At 40.1% G+C, this 21071-nt stretch overlaps 1 protein-coding gene across 1 annotated transcript in view; it reads right to left on the reverse strand.

Moving 5' to 3' along the window:
* f8 (coagulation factor VIII, procoagulant component) overlaps positions 1-21071 on the reverse strand; it is an 85634-nt gene that overhangs the window by 41050 nt on the left and 23513 nt on the right. The window contains exons 8-13 of the mRNA XM_060832685.1: positions 20666-20846; positions 17219-17300; positions 12842-13053; positions 8919-9069; positions 4392-4601; positions 843-2031 (exon numbers count right to left, since the gene is read on the reverse strand). Of these exons, the coding sequence (XP_060688668.1) occupies positions 843-2031; positions 4392-4601; positions 8919-9069; positions 12842-13053; positions 17219-17300; positions 20666-20846 (2025 nt within the window). The remainder of the gene's footprint in view (positions 1-842; positions 2032-4391; positions 4602-8918; positions 9070-12841; positions 13054-17218; positions 17301-20665; positions 20847-21071) is intronic.

The following is a 21071-nucleotide window of genomic DNA, read 5'->3' on the forward strand; positions in this document are numbered from 1 at the left end:
ATGATATGGGCAATTTGCTACATGTCTTTATTTAATATACATGTGCAACTGCTAACAATACTTTAGCCAATATTTTCAATGGTTGTTATATTAAATTTGGCTTATTGGATAAATACCAGAGTTGTGGATGTACTATCAAACCTTTCTAGGGATATGGATAATTCTTGAGCGTAATTCTTTAGTATTAAATCTGTGAAGATATTGAGATCTGGAATCTCTGCTGTGTCAGTGGGGTGAATTGCATTTGCTGAAGACTAGCAACTGCAATGTTAAGGAAGCCAAGATAAATGGCCCATTCCGTGTTTGCCATTCAGAATGTGCTTTTGACCCTTCAGCCATGTCTTTGGCTATGTTTTGGCCTATCTTGTCATTCGATGTGGTGATGTTCATTCGACCTGAACCTCTGGTTCATTGTTAGGTTTTGAAGAAGGGTCACTGGATCCAAAATGTTAACTCTGCTTTCTCTCCAAGGATGCTGCCAGACCTGCCTGAATTTTTCCAGTAATTTCTGTTTTTGTTTCTGTTTTCCAGCACCTCAGTTCTTTGGAGTCATTCTGTTCATTGTTTTGTTATCTGGGCCATTTACGATTGGATGTCACAGGGCAACAGAGCCTTATTTAACCTGTTCTCCGTAACTCTGTCTGTAGTGTATTGTGTTTGGTGTTTAACAAGTTTGTTGACTTGTGCTTTACCTGCAACAAGTTGGTGCCTTATTAATATAAATTTCAAAAGTAGTTGGCTTGAATAGAAATGGCTACATGTACAATCTGTAGTTAATTGCCTAGATATTGTTATCTTTTTTGTTATATTGACCTTCTGAAGCAAAATTGATATTCACTTACCTGTGCTTAAAAGCTTCATTTGTTTGCTTGGCCGCATAGTCCCATATCAGTTCCTCAGCTGCAATGTAATAGTATTTAGACTGCGAATTAGCTGTTCGAGGGGTCAGCCTTGCCTCTTCCTCTGGGCACCACTCTCTGTTAGAGAAGTCTTCAAAGTTAACATTATGCAGATCTTTGTAGCTGGACCCATCGTCATCCCCACTGTTAATGTCACCTGCATAGTCATCATAATCAATTGACTCTTCATTGGATTGTTGAGAATCAATTATAGCTGGCATGGTTGAAGTTCCATTAAATGATGTGTGATTAGATGTCATACTGTCAGATTCCCTAAAGGTTGCAGCTGTATCATTGTCCCAGAGTTTAGCCCCAGTTGTTCCGTTGCTAAATACCTGCTCCAATGTCAATGTTTTGTGAAGCTGACTTTTTGCATTAGTCCCATGGTCCAGTATTTGGCTTTGATTCAATTTCGATTTGTTGGTTGATCTTACCTCTTTTTTAAGAATTTGATTTGCATATAGGAAGTCTAGTTTTCTATCAGTTCCTGCAAAGGTTAGGTTATGTTCTGGATGATCATGCAATGGCATCTCTCCTCTTCTGCCTTTCCAAACAAGATTATCTGAACTGTGATCTGTTTTAATTAACTCATCGATTTCTCTTTTATTGTGTTTCTTAACTCTGCTGTTTTTAGTGATGGAAGAATTATCAGGTTCTTTTGTAATTTGCTTGTTGCTGGTTTCAGTTGTATGAGAGAAATCCTTCCTAATACTTTGATTCAGTTTCTTGGAGTCTTTAGATAAATGATTGATATGATTTGTATCATCATTTTCTTTTTTTTCCTCAGTGTATTGCTTACGTAATGTGTGATTTGGCCTTGGTCTACAATGTGACCAGATTTGATCTTTCTCAGTCATATTTTCCACTTCATTAGTGATATTCATTAATTCTTCCAGTTCAATTGCTTCATATAGTTTTGTTATGTTGTTGTTGTGCCTTTTGAAACTGCGGGGTGTGAAAATAAATTGCTCTGTTTCTTCTTGAAGTATATTGCCATATGCCTCGTCAGGATCAATTTCCTGAAGGAATTCTTCAACGGTTTCTGGGTCATTGTCACAGTAACGAACTCTGAACTTTGCCCTCATGCCCTGAACTTGATAATGGTAATTGAGGGGTTCAAGGAACCACAAACCTGAAGGATGAGAGATTGACGTGAAAATTAGTAACTAAATAAAATAATAAAGCCAGAAAGAATCAATCTTTACCTAAATTTAACTGTAATCATACATAATCAGTTTAATTTAGTAATTGAAGTGAAAACAAGCGTTGGAAAAACTCAGCAGGTCTGGCACCATCTGTGGAAATTGAGACAGAGTTAGCATTCTGAGTCCAGTGATTCTCCTTCAGATCTAGGAGTTCTCCCATTTTGAATGTGATTTAGCTGGGCTGTCAGTCGTAGACTATAAGGAAGAGCAATTCAGATAGTTTTTTTAATGCTTTCTGGATGTGGGCATTGCTGGCTAGTATTTATTGGCACATCCATAATAGCCCTTGAGAAACTGGTACAAAAATATTAGTTGCTGAAAAATCTCAGCAGGTCTGCCAGCATCTGTGGAGAAAAAAACAGCTAACATTTCAGAGATCCAAGTTAAAAATCACACAAAACCAGGTTATAGTCCAACAGGTACTTTCCAAGTGCTTCTCCTTCATCAGGTGGCACCATCTGATAAAGGAGCAGCACTCCGAAAGTTAGTCCTTCCAAATAAACCTGTTGGACTATAATCTGGTGTTTTGTGATTTTTAACTTTGTACACCCCAATCCAACGCTGCCATCTCCAAATCATTTCAGATCCAATAACCCTTCTTCAGAACACTAAATGTTTTCTCTGCACAGATACTGCTAGACCTGATTAGTTTTTCCAACAATTTATATTTTTTATAGATTACTTACAGTGTGGAAACAGGCCCTTCAGCCCAACAAGTCCAAAGCGCAACCCACCCCCTACATTTACCCCTTCACCTAACACTGTGGGCAATTTAGCATGGCCAATTCACCTAACCTTTACATTTTTTTGGGTTGTGGGAGGAAACCCACACGGACATGGGGAGAATGTACAAACTCCACACAGAGAATCACTTAAGGTTGGAATTGAACCCGGGTCTCTGGTGCTGTAAGGTAGCAGTGCTAACCACTGTGCCACCGCAGTTCTTTTGGTTTTTTTTCTTGAAAAGATGATGGGCTGCTTTCTTGATCTGCTGCATTCCATATTATTAGCAAAGGAACATGCAAGTGGTGGTGTTCCCATACATCTGCTGCACTTGTCCTAGGTGGTACAGGTCACCGATTTGGAAGGTGATGTTAAAGGAGTCTTGATGAGTTGTTGCAATGCATCTTGCAGATGAAACACAACTGCTGCCACTGTGCATCAACAGTGGAGGGAGTGGGTGTTGAAGAAATTGAATGTGAGCTGCTTTGTCCTGGGTGGTACCAAGTTTCTTGAGCGTTGTTGGATTTGCAATTATCCAAGCAAGTGGACAATATTACATGACACCCCAATGTATATTATAGATGGTGGATAGGTTTTAGGGAGCTAAGAGGTGAGCTACTTGTCATAGAATTCCCAAACTCTGACCTGCTTTTGTAGCCGTTATATTTATATGGCTGGTCTAGTTCAATTTTTGGTCGATGGTGTTCCTCAGGATCTTGTTAGTGGGGTATTCGACAATGATACAATCATTGAATGACCTGACAAGATGATTAGATTCTCTCTTGTTAGAGGTCATCATTGCCTAGCATTTGTCCAGCATGATTGTTACTTGCTACTCAATTGCACAAGCCCGATGCTGTCCAAGTTGCGCTGAATTTGAACATGGACTATATTAGTATCTGAGGAGTTGTGAATGGTGTTGATCAGTGAACATTTCCCACTTCTGGCCTTATACCGAGTGGAGGTCACTGATGAGTAAGCAGAAGATGGTTGGCCAAGGACATTAAACTGAGGAACTCTTGCAGTAATGTCTTGGAGCTGAGATTATTGCATTTGATTTGAACTAACATTTACTATATTTTTGTGACATACCTTGTAAAGGGCAAAACTGATAACTCTCATTATGAGCTAATATCTTTAAGGTTCATGGAGTGGAACCAAAAACAGACCAGAGCCTTTCTAATCTAGAAGCTCCGATTTACCAGGCTTAGTAAGTTCCAACATGTTGGCTTCGAGATAGTTCCAGTGGATAAAATGGTCTGGACTCTGCCCAAAGTTAGGGGGTAGGAATGTCTAGATTTACTTCCTTTGTTGCCTTTAAGAATTATAATTGGTTCATATTTTCTGACTGCATGAAACAGATGATGCTGGACTTTACAACTCTCAGTATCTGCTTGCAAATTAGACATCACCCCACTGACATCATACGCTCAGGGGGAATATGAGTGAACCGAATCGGAGGCCATGATCCCAGCATACCTGCTAGGATCATGGATAGAGGTTTTGTGGCGGTCCATATGTTTCATTTCCCTGCAAACTAAGTATAAGATTCTGTATTACTGACCAATGTTATCCATGTTCATGTGGATTGTTTCACTGGAAAGTGGGAAGAGAGTTAACACATCTTCATACACCCCGTCATGTTTAAATGTTTGTCCATGGAAATAAATTGAAAGAAAGTTGTCTTCAGCACCAACGATTATATGCCAAAAAATCACGTCATCCTCACAGAATTTCAACCCGGGGACATTTTCATAGACAAACCCATTAATACCTACAAAATAACAAGCAATCATACAGATCAGTACCTGAAATATAACGTTGGTATATGTTAATAATACAGACAAATGACAAATGTGAAAAAAAAACTGGGATAGGATTTCACTTCCTGGGTCGAGGCTTCAGCATCATATTCATTTCTGGGTTCCACACATTGCCTTTTAATTGATAGTCAACTTAATTGACCCAAAGTCACATTCATTGCTCGTAGTCCAATTAGCAACAGCAAGCACAGGAAGGAGGCAATTCAGAAGAAGCAGCAGGCTTGATTTAAAGGGCAAGCAACAGTTACTGCTGTGATTGCCATTTATCTCAATAGTTGAAAGATGCTTTGAACAGAGGGCAGTGAATAGGAGAATTCAGTAACTCCACGCCATTTCTCTAACTCCTCACTCGATATATGTTAATCGTGGTGACAGCATGGAGAAGCGTCAACATAATTGTGAGTGACATGAGAGGGCCTGCATGGCAGATACAAAATAAGGCTTGAAATGGCACAGGAGTCAAATGGCAGAGAAGAGTGGAAGAGGATTTGAGTCCAGTGCAGGAAACATTTCAATGACTTTTGCATTTCTGGATGAGTCAGTCCAAACATAGGCCCACTAGGCAAGCATCCTGGTGAGCAATCACCAAATGCAAAATATTTGGGGATCCTGAAGTTATGTTCAGTTCTGATCATAGGTGAGCAGAACTGAGAACCTGTAAGCAGTGCTAATGGACAGTAGGCAGAGGGGAAGTCAGAAATACCGTTCATGAATAAAAATCTGCAATTGGGTGAAGGAGAGAGCTATTGTTTTATGGAATTGTTCTTCAGCTTGTGGGCCAAACAGAGGTCAAACAACAATGCTAAGGTGAAAGAGAACACGTTCATGTGGTAGGACATACAAGTGCACACAACAGGTCCATTTTGAAGATGGCTGTTGATCTGGCCATAGTGTCTGGAGCATTGGCGATGGCAAAACAAGAACCCAGCATGGACAGGACTGAAAAAATCTGAACGCCGCTAGGTCCTCTCCGAACAGTGAACTGTCATTTCATTATCTTAAGCAGCTGAAACTTGCATTAATTGTGTTGAGATCTCATGACTACCTTTTCTTCTATGTTTCATTGGGCCAACTGCGGAGGAGGAGGAGTTGATACGAGTTGTCCCGTGGAGGAAGACACATTAGGATCTATCTCCACCATGACATCTTCCTTGTATACACATCGAACCTCTGAGTCCTCACACCTTTATAGAGATGTGAAATATATTTTCCCTTTTAACCCACCTTTCAAAAAACTGCAGCTGCATTTTTTTGAGGAATATTTTTACGTCTTTTGATGTGACTTTAAAGTCAGACAGGCTTCCTTATAAGTTTAAATCAGAAAGGCAAAAGTTTACTTTCAAGAATACTTGAAATATGCTCACAACACTCCAGATTCAGAGAAGACATGTATATACACACAAAAGAAGAACGAATGCTAAAATGTCACAATCACTTAGATTTCTTAAAGTGCAGAAAATCATTAATACTCTAATTCTTCAAGAAGTTGTCAGAAGATTTGCAAGCCCAAACACTCTCCCTTGGTTCACTGAAAGAAAAATTTACATTAACGCCTCGGGTATGAACTCATGGTTTAAGCAGCAGCAGGTTTTGGCTTTTTCAAAGTTGTGGTCATATCTGATCAGAGCATTTCTAACCCTGTGGCGAAAATAAATTAGCTCCACTTAATTGCCTCCATTTTTGTGGCACAGTTTTTCCCTTTTACTGGGTGAGATATTTTCACTTTGTATCTCAGACTGACTGCTGTGGGGTGTCTTTGTGAATTCTTAAGGTATTTCCTATCCTGAGCCTGTTTCAGTCATATGACTACAGTATCAAAGATTCCATTCTCAACCCAAATAAGTTGATGCTGAAGCAATGGAGGATGTTTGTTATCCCATCAATAGTCCAGTTATGAATAGTCTTTGAATGTCTATATTTATACTTCCTTCTTCATAGTCCACTAAGTCTATCAGATTTATTACATAGTCTCTTCAATTTAAATGGAGAAGGGTGTTTATCAACACCTGGGCAGATTATTTATATTTAACTTTTCTGATATATGCTGAGAAATGACTGCCCCATGTCTGTACAAAGCATACAAGAAGTCACCTGACCCCATGGACACCATTTTATGTCAAGGTAAAGTATTCTTTTAAAACATTAGCATGTTAGTCTTTTTAAACATCTCTGGCCATTTTGCACAGTGTGAAGTAGACATCAGATCAGAGCTGGAGGATAAAGCAAAGTTCAAGTTCTGGACAATGAGAACAGGCTTAGGCCAGCACAAAAGGCAGAAATGCAGATCTTTGGGGGTCAAGTGGCTCTGTTTGGAGAACCAACATGAGATGCGTGCCTATGATTAGGACTACCTGAGGACCTGCAGGGTCATGAGGTAAGAATGGAGGCATTAACTTACCTCATCTACTTCATTGTGTCTCACCTTAACTGGGTGAGGTCCTCCATCTAAAAAAGTGGTCAACCCCATGAAGAACCATATGCAGCACCACTCAAAGTGAATGTAGGAACAATACACTGACATTCACAAAATGTATGCTGCAATCAGTGACTTTGACCAGTCAAGCAAAGCATCAGGGTGGAGGGGCACCTGTTACCCACTCCCCAACCAGGGGTTCCTTCCAGCGTTCAAGTGTGTCATGAAAGAGCTGAGGAAATGGTAAATGGTGACGAGGGGACCACCTCATGAACTTCCATTAGAATCATCCGTATCATGGATTCTCTTATTGACAGACATATCTGTAGAGTCATGGCATCTTGTGTCCTTTAACTTTTGATAAATATCTAGATGTTAACAACAGTATTTGCATATGCTTCAAAGATTATGAAAGGTTGATTGTTTGTAATGATCACCAAAAGATGTTGGATGTGGTGCTGAAATATAACATTGATGCTACAGATGTGAGATTCATCCAGAGCCTATATCAAGACCAAGTAATGAGTATTGGGTTAGGTGATGGATGGTTAAAATGTGGGTAGAATATGACAAGGCTGTGTATTGTCAAAACTATTCAATCCATGCATGAAGCACCTTTTACCTCAATCATACAATGATGTCCTCCACTGGTGTGAGATGCCACCAGTGCCAGTTGCCAATTCTTGGATGGAGCTGGTTGAAGAGAAGTGCAAGTTCTTTGAATGTCGCAGTCATGGGAAGTCTTTGGCAAGGCCTTCTGTGGGTCTTTAGATGACCCTTATGAGGGCGCTTAGATGTTGTCTTCTGTGGCACTAATGCTGTAGCATGTTCCCCACCACTGCTCAGGGATCTGCCTGTATCGATCTGATCTTCTGGGTAGCATTTCACTATTTTTTACAATGTTCTTTCTTCCTTTTCATCTGGAACCTGGAGTCAACCTGAACTTCAGTGATGAATCTCTATGGTCCATATGTAGAAAGACATATCCACCATCAGGACCATTCCCTTATAGAACCTTATGAATTATGTTGCAAATAATTCTCTTAATACTTGATGGCCAACTGCCTTCTATGTGCTTTTCCCTTATCAGTGATGCCTGTGGCTACTGTTCCAACATACTGACTTATTTTTCATTGTTTCATTGCTTTGTCCTCCTAGTTATGGACCCTGAATGCATCTTGTGTTTCATAAAGAAATTGGCTTTGGCCATCCGACAGGTTTATGAAGAGCCTCAACTGGCCAATTATCCATTTCAGGCAAGCTGCCTCATCCCTCTCTTCTTGGAGTATTTTAAGCTTTGAACACATCATTACATGAAGAAATGAGCATGCCAGTCTGAAGAGTAAGTTTATGCAACTGCCCACCTCCCATGCCATTCTGACATTTAATCCAAAAGCTTATCCTTATTGTCCAGAAATGTGTACATCTTAATTAATTATGTGTATGTGATGAATGCGCAGACACACACTCAAAGATATAAAATTAAAGGTCTTCCCTTATCAAATGTAATAATAAAGATTATGGAGATTGTCTATTACCAAGTGGAATACTTTATTGCTCATTCTTTCTGTATCGTACCAAGGTGCAGTTTCCCTGATGTAAGTTACAAGCACTTGTCCCACCATTTCCATACTGAAATCTATAAAACTAGGTCTAGGACTGCCTTGAGGTTAATCAAAAGCAATCTAAGCCGGAAGCTAGAAAAAGTCAATTGTATTATCCTCCAAACATCCAGATGCTGCTAATATTAAACTCAGATGCAAACTTCAGTTACATATCCCTTGAAAGATATGTCAAAGATTATTTAGGGCTAAGTTGGATGTCTTGTGTTATTGAAACATCAACAATCACTTACTGTGCATGAGGTTGGAATCATAAAATTTGGGATCATTTGGGTTCACCTGTGATGGATCCTCACAATATTTTTCAATATTATCCTTTATGTACCAGCTTTTATTCTCATCAAAGATGGAGAACAAAAGGTATTTGGCTCTGTCAATTTTTACCTGTGAAGAAAATAGAAAAAAAATGTAATATTTGGCTCAATATTGTCACAGTGGAGATATGTCATTTGCCTTATCTTGTGAGTTCAAGATTTACAATTCTACTTGCAGCTCCTATGCACCCTGCAACCGAAATGTGGCTCTCTGAAGAGAATTTTGTGTCTACTCCAGTGATTGCCAAGTCATTGCAGTCATTCTAAATATGTAAAAACATTTTTGTTGCATTGTCATCTTACTCACACTTCAGTTTTCTAAAGGGTTTTGAAATCTTTTTGGAAATTATGAATGATGGGCTAAAAATATGACCGATTATTCCTTTACTTTTCTTAACTTTCTCTTCAAAGTTAAGTTGACTACAAAAGAAATTAATAGAGCACTTAGATTTTTTAAAAATGTTGTAGAAAATGGAAGGTGGGAAGATCTCAGGTGACTAAAATGATCCAAGGAAGGAGTGAATTTAGATTAGATTTCAGATTAGATTTTATTGTCACATGTACCTAAGTACAAGTGTACAGGCATATAGTGCAAAGCGCACAGAGTAGCCACTCTCTGACACCAGCTTAGAATAAATTGGTTAGAATTAAAAAACAAGAGCTGAAATTAAAGAAACAGAAACATAAGGGAAAGAAAATGTCCAGATCACCCTCGCTGCCATCACCACCATGAAGTTTGAGCCAGGCTCACCAATGCTGCCTACTCTGGACCTACCAACACCAATTTGAATAGGTTTGTTGCAATCAGTCTTAATTTCAGAGCTCTACAGTCAAAGAACAGTAATGTTACTCAATTTATTTGGATGTTAGAAAGCACAGAACAAAAGAAAAGGCTGCATTCTAAGTTGGATGTATTGAAAAATAAAATTAGCATCAGAGGCACAGTGGTTAGCATTAATGCCTCTCAGCGCCAGAGACCCAGGTTCAATTCCCGCCTCAGGCAACTGTGTGGAGTTTGCACATTCTCCCCGTGTCTGCGTGGGTTTCCTCCAGGTGCTCCGGTTTCCTCCTACTGTCCAAAAATGTGTGCAGGTTAGGTGAATTGGCCATGCTAAATTGCCCGTAGTGTTAGCTAAAGGGGTTAATGTAGGGGACTGGGTCTGGGTGGGTTGTGCTTCGGCGGGTTGGTGTGGACTTGTTGGGCCGAAGGGCCTGTTTTCACACTGTAAGAATCTAATGTAGAAGTAGCAGAAAAACAAGCATCATGGATTGCTTTCCCTTCAAAATATTAAAATGTCTCAATTTCAACAAGGAATTGTCTCAAGCTGAAATCGAACAAAATGATAAAATCACTGAGTCCAATCATCAAGTCTGTACCTTCTAGAGTGCAGTTTTAATGTATTTCATCTTTCTTTTATATATAACTAGTTTAACCTTTGGCAAATTCCTCCTGCTATGTTTCTTCCCCTTGCTCAAGATAACCAAAATAAAATTCCAGAAGGACATCAATCCAACCTAATATTCAATGTTAGCCATCTAATTTTTCTTGGCATGTATTTTATCACTCCATGAGGTAGCCTGTCAATTCATTGTTAGACCTGGCAGAAATCTATTAGTTTAAAAGAGAGGCATACTATTTTGCATTTCTCTATAGTTTTCAATTTGTTTTTTTTTCTGTAGGATGGAAATCTTTAATTATAACTGGTTCTTCATTCAACATTTTCATTTCTCCAAAATTAGGAAATGTTGCAGGCAGCTGGTAGATTTTTAAACTTTAAATAAAACATTCAGTTAGTTTCTCTATTTCCAACAAAGTGGAAGTGAGTAGCTGGTGAGTCTTTATTTTGAGTAGCAAAGTTTATTAATAGTAGCAATATTTATCATTTAATAGTTGGAGGAATGACAAGGCAGTTCTGACCCCCTCAATTGAACATTTGGTCATATGTGGCAATTCTAGGGAGCCTCTTGTGTTCTGGGTGACCATTTGCACAGGAAGCGTTGTCAGTTGCAGCAGCTCTAACATGGTGTTTCAGAGCTTTAGCAACAGTGGGCATCCAGGAGGTTGAGTGCTTTCTATCTAACATGTTTATAATGTAGTCACCCTGCAGCTACATACTGCAGAACTATCAGGAAACAATGAATTGCTGCCCACTGGGCAGTCAAGTATAAACTGATGAAAGTGATGGTTCATCTGGGGAGTGCAGCCAAAACTATGACTTGCTCAGCTGTACAGAGAGCACAGAGAAGGCCCAAAGGCAAATAGTTCTGGGAAATTGGATACTTGTGAGAACAGACAGGTGCTTGTAGATGCAGATTTGAATCCAGGGTAAAGTCCTTCCTGATTTGGGTGTCAAGGATGTCACTGAATGACTGCGGAATACGTTCAGGGGGATTGGTGAAAAGCCAGACATCATGTTCCAACATGTGAAGTTAGGTAGGAAATTAGCAAAGAGGATCTCAAAGGTAGTAACCTCTGGACTACTCCCAGTGTCACACACAATAAAACAGGAATAAAACAGATGAATGCATATCTGGAAAGAGGGAGGGATTTAAATTTGTGTGAAATTCAGGCTGGAAGTGGGTAGAGGGATATACACAGGCTGAGTTAGATTTCAACCGAAGCAGAGCTAGGACCGACTTCCTTGCAGTGTGATTTTTTTAGTGTTGTTGGGGAGGTTTAAACTAACTTGAAAACATATGGGAACTTGGAGATGATACTAGAGAGGAATATCAAGATACAAAGCATATTGGAAAACAGAGGTGGCACTGGAATCAGAAAATAGTAAAGTTTTCAGTGGCAAAAACAGAAATTGCTGGAAAAGCTCAGAAGGTCTGGCAGCATCTGTGAAGAGAAGTCAGAGTTAATGTTTCAGTCCAGTGACTCTTCGAGTCCTAGAGATGTACAGCACAGAAACAGACCCTTCGGTCCAACTCGACCAGATATCCCAACCTAATCTAGTCTCACATGCCAGCACACATCCCTCCAAATACTTCCTATTCATGTACCAACCCAGATGCCTTTGAAAAGTTGCAATTGTACCAGCCTCCACCACTTCCTCTGGCAGCTCATTCCATACATGCGCCATTCTGCATGAAAAAGTTGCCCCTTAGGTCTCTTTTATATCTTTACCCTCTCACCCTAAATCTATACCCTCTAGTTCTGGACTCCCCCACACCAGGGAAAATACTTTGTCTATTTACCCTATCCATGCCCTTCAAGATTTTATAAACCTCGATAAGGTCACCCCTCAGCCTCAGACGCTCCGGGGAAAATAGCCCCAGCCTATTCAGCATCTCCCTGTAGCTCAAACCCTCCAACCCTGGTAACATGCTTGGTAATCTTTTCTGAACGCTTTCAAATTTCACAATATTCTTCTGATAGGAAGGAGACCAGAACTGCACACAATATTCCAAAAGTGGCCTAACCAATGCACTGTACACCCTGCAACATGACCTCCCAACTCCTATACTCAATACTCTGACCAATAGAGGAAAGCATACCAAACGCCGCCTTCACTATCCTGTTCACCTGCGACTCTACTTTCAAGGAGCTTCTCAGATCAAAGTCTTCAATGGGTTCATCATAAAAGAGAGAGTAACAAAGTCTAAATTGGGAGTGAAGTATATTTATGTGAACGCATGGCATGCAGTAAATTATATTGATGAGATTCATATGCAGATAATTATGTTGAGAAATGATGTTGTGATAACAGTGAAAGGCAGCATTGACAACTAAATGTCCTGGATGCAAGGTGTTCAGGAAAGGAAGGAAGGGGAAGTGTGGTACTCCCTAATACTTATGGAGAATAATCTCAAATAATTAACACAGAGCTTCTCCTCACCATTCGTGCATTGATATCCAGCATGTCTTTTGCACAGATTAACAGAGGGCCAATAAGTCCTGAGGCGATATCACGATCCATATCCAGATTACTGAAGTAAAATCGAGTCAGGCAGCCCAGATCAGAGTCGGTTGGTCCGTCATTTTCAGTCACATTCCAAAAGTAAGTGACTGTACTATTGGGCTTAACAATATGGTTTCTTACATTGTGACCTGCAGACAGAATCCAACTAGAATTTATACAGCATGCAGAATCAGTTCCAGAAATTGAAGAATCTTAATAAAAACACTATTAATACCATTAATCTAACAGCCATAATGCTTACAAATTTGTTATTCAATAATCTGTTCAGAAGTACATTCAAGTGAGAACATTGTCCAGCGGAGCACATAAAGGAGACATTTTGATAAAGATGAAATATGGGTGCTGTGCAAGGTGGAACAGTTCTGGTTACCATTATATAATAATTCAGTTGAAATTTGTGTATTCTGCTTGGGAGTAACATCTTTGTTCTTAATGTTGTTCCAATCCAGATTATAACATGTTTTCAGACAGAAAGGTTTTAAAATGAATGAAGTGCCCTGGGATCTGAGTTTACTAATGCATGAATTAGAATATACGTACAGCAAGTAATTAGAAAAGCTAATGGAATGTTATCATTTATTGTGGGGGGATCTTGAAGATAAAAATCTGGACGTTATGCTTCTGTTTTACAGGGCACTGGTGAGACAATGTCTGGAATGCTGTGGAAAGTAGTCACTTTATTTAAAGAAGGATATGAATGTATTGGAATTGGATTAGAGATGGCTTAATGGAATAATATCTGCAATGAGTGGGCGGCACGGTGGCACAGAGGTTAGCACTGCTGCCACACAGCGCCTGAGACCCGGGTTCAATTCCCGACTCAGGCGACTGACTGTATGGAGTTTGCATGTTCTCCCCATGTCTGCGTGGGTTTCCTCCGGGTGCTCCGGTTTCCTCCCACAGTCCAAAGATGTGCGGGTCAGGTGAATTGGCCATGCTAATTTGCCTGTAGTGTTAGGTAAGAGGTACATGTAGGGGTATGGGTGGGTTGCGCTTTGGCGGGTCGGTGTGGACTTGTTGGGCCAAAGGGCCTGTTTCCACACTGTAAGTAATCTAATCTAATCTTATGAGGAAAGGTTGAACAGGCTAGGCTTGTATCTACTAGAGTTTTAAAAAGTTAGTGGTGATTCAATTGATACATGTAAGATGCTGAGAGGATAAATGTTGAGAGGATGTTGCCTCTTCTGGGAGAATCAAGAACGAGGAGTCATTGTTTAAAAATCTGAGGTTGACCATTTAAAACAGAGATGGGTCAAAAAGTGTGGTGCTGAAAAAGCACAATAGGTGAGGAAGCATCCAAAGAGCAGGAGAATCGATGTTTCGGGCATAAGCCCTTCATTAGAATGGTCGATTCTCCTGTTCCTCAGATGCTGCGTGACCTGTAGCGCTTTTCCAGCGCCACCCTTTTCGACTCTGATATCCAACACCTGCAGTCCTCACTTTCTCCTAAAATAGAGATGAGGCAACTTTTTTTTTTCTCTCAGGGTGTACTCAGCCTTTGGAATTCTTCTCCTGAAAAGGTGATGGAAGCAGGGTCCTAGAAGATTTGTGAGGCAGACATAAATAGGTTCTTGTTGAGCAAGGGGATGAAAGATTATTAAGGATAGCCAAGAATGTGGATTTGAGGTTTTTCCAAAAACAAAAACTCTTGCTCAGCTGAATATCTTTAACATTGCTCATATTTGGAAAGTCTTTGACCTTTGTAAGACAAAGCTCATGTGAAAAGATCATGTTATCACTCAGTGGACAGGTTTTGTCATGCCATTTACAAATATGTAAGCAATGTCTTTTTCATAGTTATAAATTGTCTCCATTAAAGTTAAAAGAGAAAAAGTACAACATAGCAAAGATAAGTGGGAAACGGAGGACTGGGAAGCTTTTAAAGAACAACAGAGGATTACTAAGAAGGAAATACGCAGAGAAAAAATGAGGTACAAAGGTAAACTGGCCAAAAATATAAAGGAGGATAGTAAAAGCTTTTTTAGGTATGTGAAAGGCAAAAAAAATGGTTAAGACTAAAATTGGGCCCTTGAAGACAGAAACAGGGGAATATATTACGGGGAATTAAGAAACGGCAGAAGAATTGAATTGGTACTTCAGATCTGTGTTCACTGGGGAAGACACAAGCAATCTCTCTGAGGTAACAGTGGCTGAAGGACCTGAACCTAGGGGAATTTATATTTCCCAGGAATTGGTGTTGGAGAGACTGTTAGGTCTGAAGGTTGATAAGTCCCCGGGGCTTGATGGTCTACATCCCAGGGTACTGAAGGAGGTGGCTCGAGAAATCGTGGATGCGTTGGTGATTATTTTCCAGAGTTCAATAGATTCAGGATCAGTTCCTGCAGATTGGAGGGTGGCTAATGTTGTACCACTTTTTAAGAAAGGTGAGAGAGAGAAAGCAGGAAATTATAGACTAGTTAGTCTGACCTCAGTAGTGAGAAAGATGCTGGAGTCTATTATAAAGGATGAAATTACGACACATCTGAATAGTAGTAACAGGATAGATCAGAGTCAGCATGGATTTATGAAGGGGAAATCATGCTTGACTAATCTTCTGGAATTTTTTGAGGCTATAACTCTGAAAATGGATGAGGGAGATCCAGTAGATGTAGTGTACCTGGATTTTCAGAAAGCTTTTGATAAAGTCCCACATAGGAGGTTAGTGAGCAAAATTAGTGTGCATGGTATTGGGGGCAAAGTACTAACTTGGATTGAGAGTTGGTTGGCTGACAGGAAACAAAGAGTAGTGATAAACCGCTCCATTTCGGAATGGCAGGCAGTGACCAGTGGGGTACCGCAAGGATCAGTGCTGGGACCGCAGCTTTTTACAATATATATTAATGATATAGAAGATAGTATAAGTAATAACATTAGCAAATTTGCTGATGATACAAAGCTGGGTGGCAGGGTGAAATGTGATGAGGATGTTAGGAGATTACAGGGTGACCTGGACAGGTTAGTTGAGTGGTCAGATGCAAGTTTAATGTGGATAAATGTATGGTTATCCACCTTGGTGGCAAGAACAGGAAGGCAGATTACTACTTCAGTGGAATCAATTTAGGTAAAGGGACAGTACAAAAGATCTGGGTGTTTTTGAACACCAGTCAATGAAGGTAAGCATGCAGGTACAGCAAGTAATGAAGAAGGCTAATAGCATGCTGGCCTTCATAACAAGAGGGATTGAGTATAGAAGCAAAGAGGTGCTTCTGCAGCTGTACAGGGCCTTGGTGAGACCACACCTGGAATATTGTGTGCAGTTCTGGTCTCCAAATCTGAGGAAAGACATTCTGGCTTTTGAGGGAGTGCAGAGTAGGTTCACAAGGTCAATTCCTGGAATGGCAGGACTACTTTACGCTGAAAGACTGGAGCGACTGGGCTTGTATACCCTTGAGTTTAGAAGACTGAGAGGGAATCTGATTGAGACATATAATATTATGAAAGGATTGGACACTCTGGCAGCAGGAAACATGTTTCCGCTGATGGGTGAGTCCGAACCAGAGGACCCAGCTTAAAAATACTGGGTAGACCATTTAGGACAGAGATGAGGAGAAACTTCTTCACTCAGAGAGTGGTGGCTGTGTGGAATGCTCTGCCCCAGAGGACAGTGGAGGCCCAGTCTCTGGATTCATTTAAGAAAGAGTTGGATAGAGCTCTCAAGGATTGTGGAATCAAGGGTTATGGAGATAAGGCAGGAACAGGATATTGATTAAGGATGATCAGCCATGATCATATTGAATGGTGGTGCAGGCTCGAAGGGTAGAATGGCCTACTCCTGCACCTATTGTCTATTGTCTATCCGTGTTGTGAGAGGGAAGAGAAGGGTGAGCGCAGAAGTGCGGGAGATGGGTCAGACATGGCTGAGGGCTCTGTCAACCATGACAGTGGGGATTCCTCAGTTGAGGAAGAAGGTAGACATTTCACTGTTCTCCTTGTCAAAGTTGGCATCCTCAGAACAGATGTGATACAGATGGAGAAACTCAGCAGTTGTGCAGCAGCTGTGGGGAGAAAGCAGAGTTGACATTTCGAGTCCAGCGCAGTCCTGATCATTACAAAGTACACTGATTTTTGATCACAGAGGAGTCTTGCAAGTTCTTATTGGGGACAATGGGAGCTCTTGTGGTGTAGTGGTAATGTCCCTCCCTCTGGCCAAGAAACACAGGTTCAAGTCCCACCTCCTCTATAAGTGTGTAATAACAATCCTGAACAGGTTAATTAGAAAATATCTAAAATTAGGGAAATGCTTCCCCATTGGGGCTGTGTCGACTTTGTCATTCTAACAGAATATCTTCCTACCTTCAGTGTTGTCCACCCTTATTTCTGTCAGTCCATGTGGATTAATATTGTATGGTCTGCTCGCAAGATTCTTAAAGATGATCTGTATCATGTGGAAAAGAACAACATTTATAGATGCAGAGTACAATTGCCGTCAATAATGTTTTCCATAAAGTGGTTTTCAGTGGGACCTCCCATTAAAAACGAAGACAATGGGAAATGTGTGATAGGACTCTGAGAATAATTGACCACAGCATGAAGTTAGAGATTGGAGGCTGATGACATTTAGGTAACATGACAGCACCGTGGATTTATATCTCAACTAGTTGAGGTTAGGGTGTGTTCATCTTTTCCTTGCCAATTTTCTGTGGCTGTGAAATGGATTCAATGCCACCTCCAGGTGGTGCAAAGAGTATGCATGTGCAAAGAGGAAGCAGGCGTCATTCAAAAGTGGTGACTGATACATAGAAGTTTATCAAATGAAATGGGAAACTGGCTGTTTCTATTGTCCCCAGAATTATCTTGCCAAGTTATTTGGCTACCAACTTGGAAATTAATTCCTGAAGTCATTAGGAAAATTAACAACCTCCAAGTTTAGCAGAAAATCATCAGAGCAGACAGTATTTAGTAAAGCTTTGCAGTGAGTTCGACAATTAATTTTTTAAAATTGACAAAATGGAGAAACCATCTTTAAAAGGGAACAAAACAGATGGCCTGAGGTAGCAACTGGCACGACTGCCTGTCCCATGCATCACCCTTGAATGAATCAGCATGTGGGAGGAAGTGCATAAGGAAATGTCCAAGTCAGCAAGAGGAACTGATTGTCACTCTTTAAAAATTAATTAATGCAAAATAAATGTGGCGCAGTCTGTGTATGCATCAGCACTGACATCACTGCACACAGATGATCTCAGCAGCAGTGTGTGCACTGATGCATTCTGATGTTTCTCACATGACAGCTAATGACACTGGCCCCACCTGCACATTCGCCATCTTATTCACCAGTTTGGAGTAATTGCTTTGACTTTCAGGTTGTGGGAAGTAATGCAGATATCAGGAAGTACAGACATTTCCAGTACTGATGGACTCAGCGGGTTGGAGTTGACATGACTAGGATATCTTGTTAGCCTACGGCTCTCTGCCTCTATTCCTGATGAAGGGCTTTTGCCCGGAATGTCAGTTGTACTGCTCTTTGGATGCTGCCTGAACTGCTGTGCTTTTCCAGCAACACTAATCCAGACCCCACGGCAAACACAAGTTGCATCGGAAAGTGATTGAGCAAAGCAGGCAATACATCAGCGAATGTGACAGGCATGGACATAAAGATATTCCACAGCTTTGTGGTGAAGATTATGTGGGGTGTGATCATTGTTGGTGTGTGTTACAGAGTGGTACTTTATATTTGCTTTTTGGGCAATCTATAGACAGACATTTGTTTAACTAATACTAACTGTGCTCCTTATAGACAGCTTGCCAATGGGAGGGTGGAAAATTTGACTTGCTACTTAGATTCAGCCTGCAGCACACAAGGCACATAATTCAAGAAAGAATTAGAGGGGCCTGGTGTTATTGGCACAGTGTAACAGTATTCACAGCCCTCACATTCTCTGGAGCACATATTGAGATGTTTGTGCTGTGTGAGATAGCAGTGGCCCATTAAATCTACCATCGCAAGTGGAAAGGAGTAGCTGGTAAGATCAATACCAGCTAAATTGCTCCAAGAACCAGTGCAAGAAGGAATAGATTGGCATAACCAGGATTGTCAAAGTAGGATTTCCCATCATAGCTACCTTATTTGAATTGTTTGACTAATGGTGGCCATGCCTTCAGCTGTCTGACCCTAAACTCTGGAATTCCCTTTTTAAATCTCTGTCTCATAAACTCTCTTTTCTCCCTTAAGCCACTTCTTAAAATCTCTGACCAAGATTTTGGCCACCCAACCTGGTATCACCTTTTAAGGACGAATGTTAAATTGTATTTGGTAACATTTCTGTATCGTGACTTTTGACTTTTTAATCACATTAAATGCATTAAATCAATGCAAGTTGTTGTTAAGTGTTGTAGTTGTCCTGCAATGAAAATGAAGTAGTTTGCCCTCTCTCAGGATGACAGTACAGCTGCACCTTCAACAACCACAAGCAGTGCCCATCACATTGTGCTAGAAGGCCAGTTGGCCCGAACATCATTGAGTAATTGCAGACTGCAGAAGCCTTAGACTACCATTGTGCTACAACAATGATAAAGTATGGGCTATCAATTTTTGAATTACATCATCTGTTTTTAATACCTGGAACTTTCTAATACTGAAATGGTTTCAAAAATGAAAAAAAAAACTGATGTAAAAGTAGCTGTAATTATCTGACTTCAGGTTAGTCCAATAATACGTAAGAGCCATCCTGGACCAATACTAACATTTTTATCAAAAGGGACTGAAACTAACCAGATGTGAAGAAACCTGCAACTCTTACCTTGACTTAGATCGGTATGATATATTTCACATATTAGAGATGAAAGATATTGCATGCAGTTATACAGTTTGAAAATAAAAAAAAACTCAAACATTGGAATGCACAAACCAATTGTATTTCAGGGAGCTGCTTTTGATAGGAGAGATGGATTTGTGACTAGAACTGAAGAAGAGTCTCTGTCAATCTCTCTCTCTCTCTCTCTCTCTGTCTTTCATCCAGGAAGGACAAATCCCATAGCCAAACTAAATTGGAAAAGCATTGAAACGCTGGGAATTCAAAGCTATTCACAATAACCACAGCTGCTGTTAATCCAGAACACCTCTCAGCAACCATGGTCACAGGTTAAACTTTAACACCTCAAGGACATAGTGTAAACGTTAAACTACATGATGTTTTATCATTTTTGGACTAGACACTATCCTCTTGTCAGATTTGTATTTGTGTATTTGCAGTTGTGCTTTATTGTTTTCCTACGTATTAGCAATGATTAAAATTGATTTTCCTGTTATTCAATAAAACCTTGGAAATGGCACCTTATTATTTCTGCTGAACCAGTTTATTGCATATTAATAGGAGTGAGATATAACTGAGGTATGACTAATTAGAACATATATTTGTGGCATCCAATGGAGGAAGTTGACAAGAAAGATACCAATTCATTCCTCCTCAACTGGACTGAACAATTGCCAAAACAAACTTGGACCTAAAAGAAAATTCCAGCAGAAAAACTGACTCAAGCCGAAGATTTTCCATTGAAAAGAATGGCCTTGGATGTTCACCTAGTATGGACTCGTTTGATTCAGTAGCTTATTTCTGTGTTTCAAGGTTACTTTAAGATTTCCTTAAAAACTGTTTCTATCAATACAAAATATAAACTAAACATGAACGTAGATTTTTAAAAAGCGCTGTTATCATAATTTCAGTTGACATGTGCAGAATGCTCAACGTCATAACATTTCACTTCTATCACAAACTACTCAAGTATAATGGAATACTTTACCTTAAAGCGATCTCCAACCTCTCCACGTAAAACTGGACCCAGAATCCCCTTTGACGACTCTGGATTTGGCTTGTGTTTTACAACCGTGAAAGTGCTGTCAGTATACTCCACGAAAACAGCCTTTTTATATTCCTTTCCAATTCGGTCTGGACCCCTTTCCAGAAACTTGCGTCTTAACTCACTGAAGGGAGAAATGAGCATGAAAAGGACATATTTGGAAGTAGATTTCATCAATAAATTGCTTCTTTCAGCACAATCCTTGCTGTTAGCTGTTTCGTATTTTAATTTAGTTTTTAGTGTTATTCTGTTGTAATGCTTATTCCAGGGCTGAGACCAGACACGAAAGGACAGTTCCTAAAGTCTGCCCAGAACTGTTTAATGCCAAACTGTTGGGACATAGACAAAG

This window comes from Hemiscyllium ocellatum, chromosome 11, assembly GCF_020745735.1.
Source record: "Hemiscyllium ocellatum isolate sHemOce1 chromosome 11, sHemOce1.pat.X.cur, whole genome shotgun sequence".
NCBI classification, from domain to species: domain Eukaryota; kingdom Metazoa; phylum Chordata; class Chondrichthyes; order Orectolobiformes; family Hemiscylliidae; genus Hemiscyllium; species Hemiscyllium ocellatum.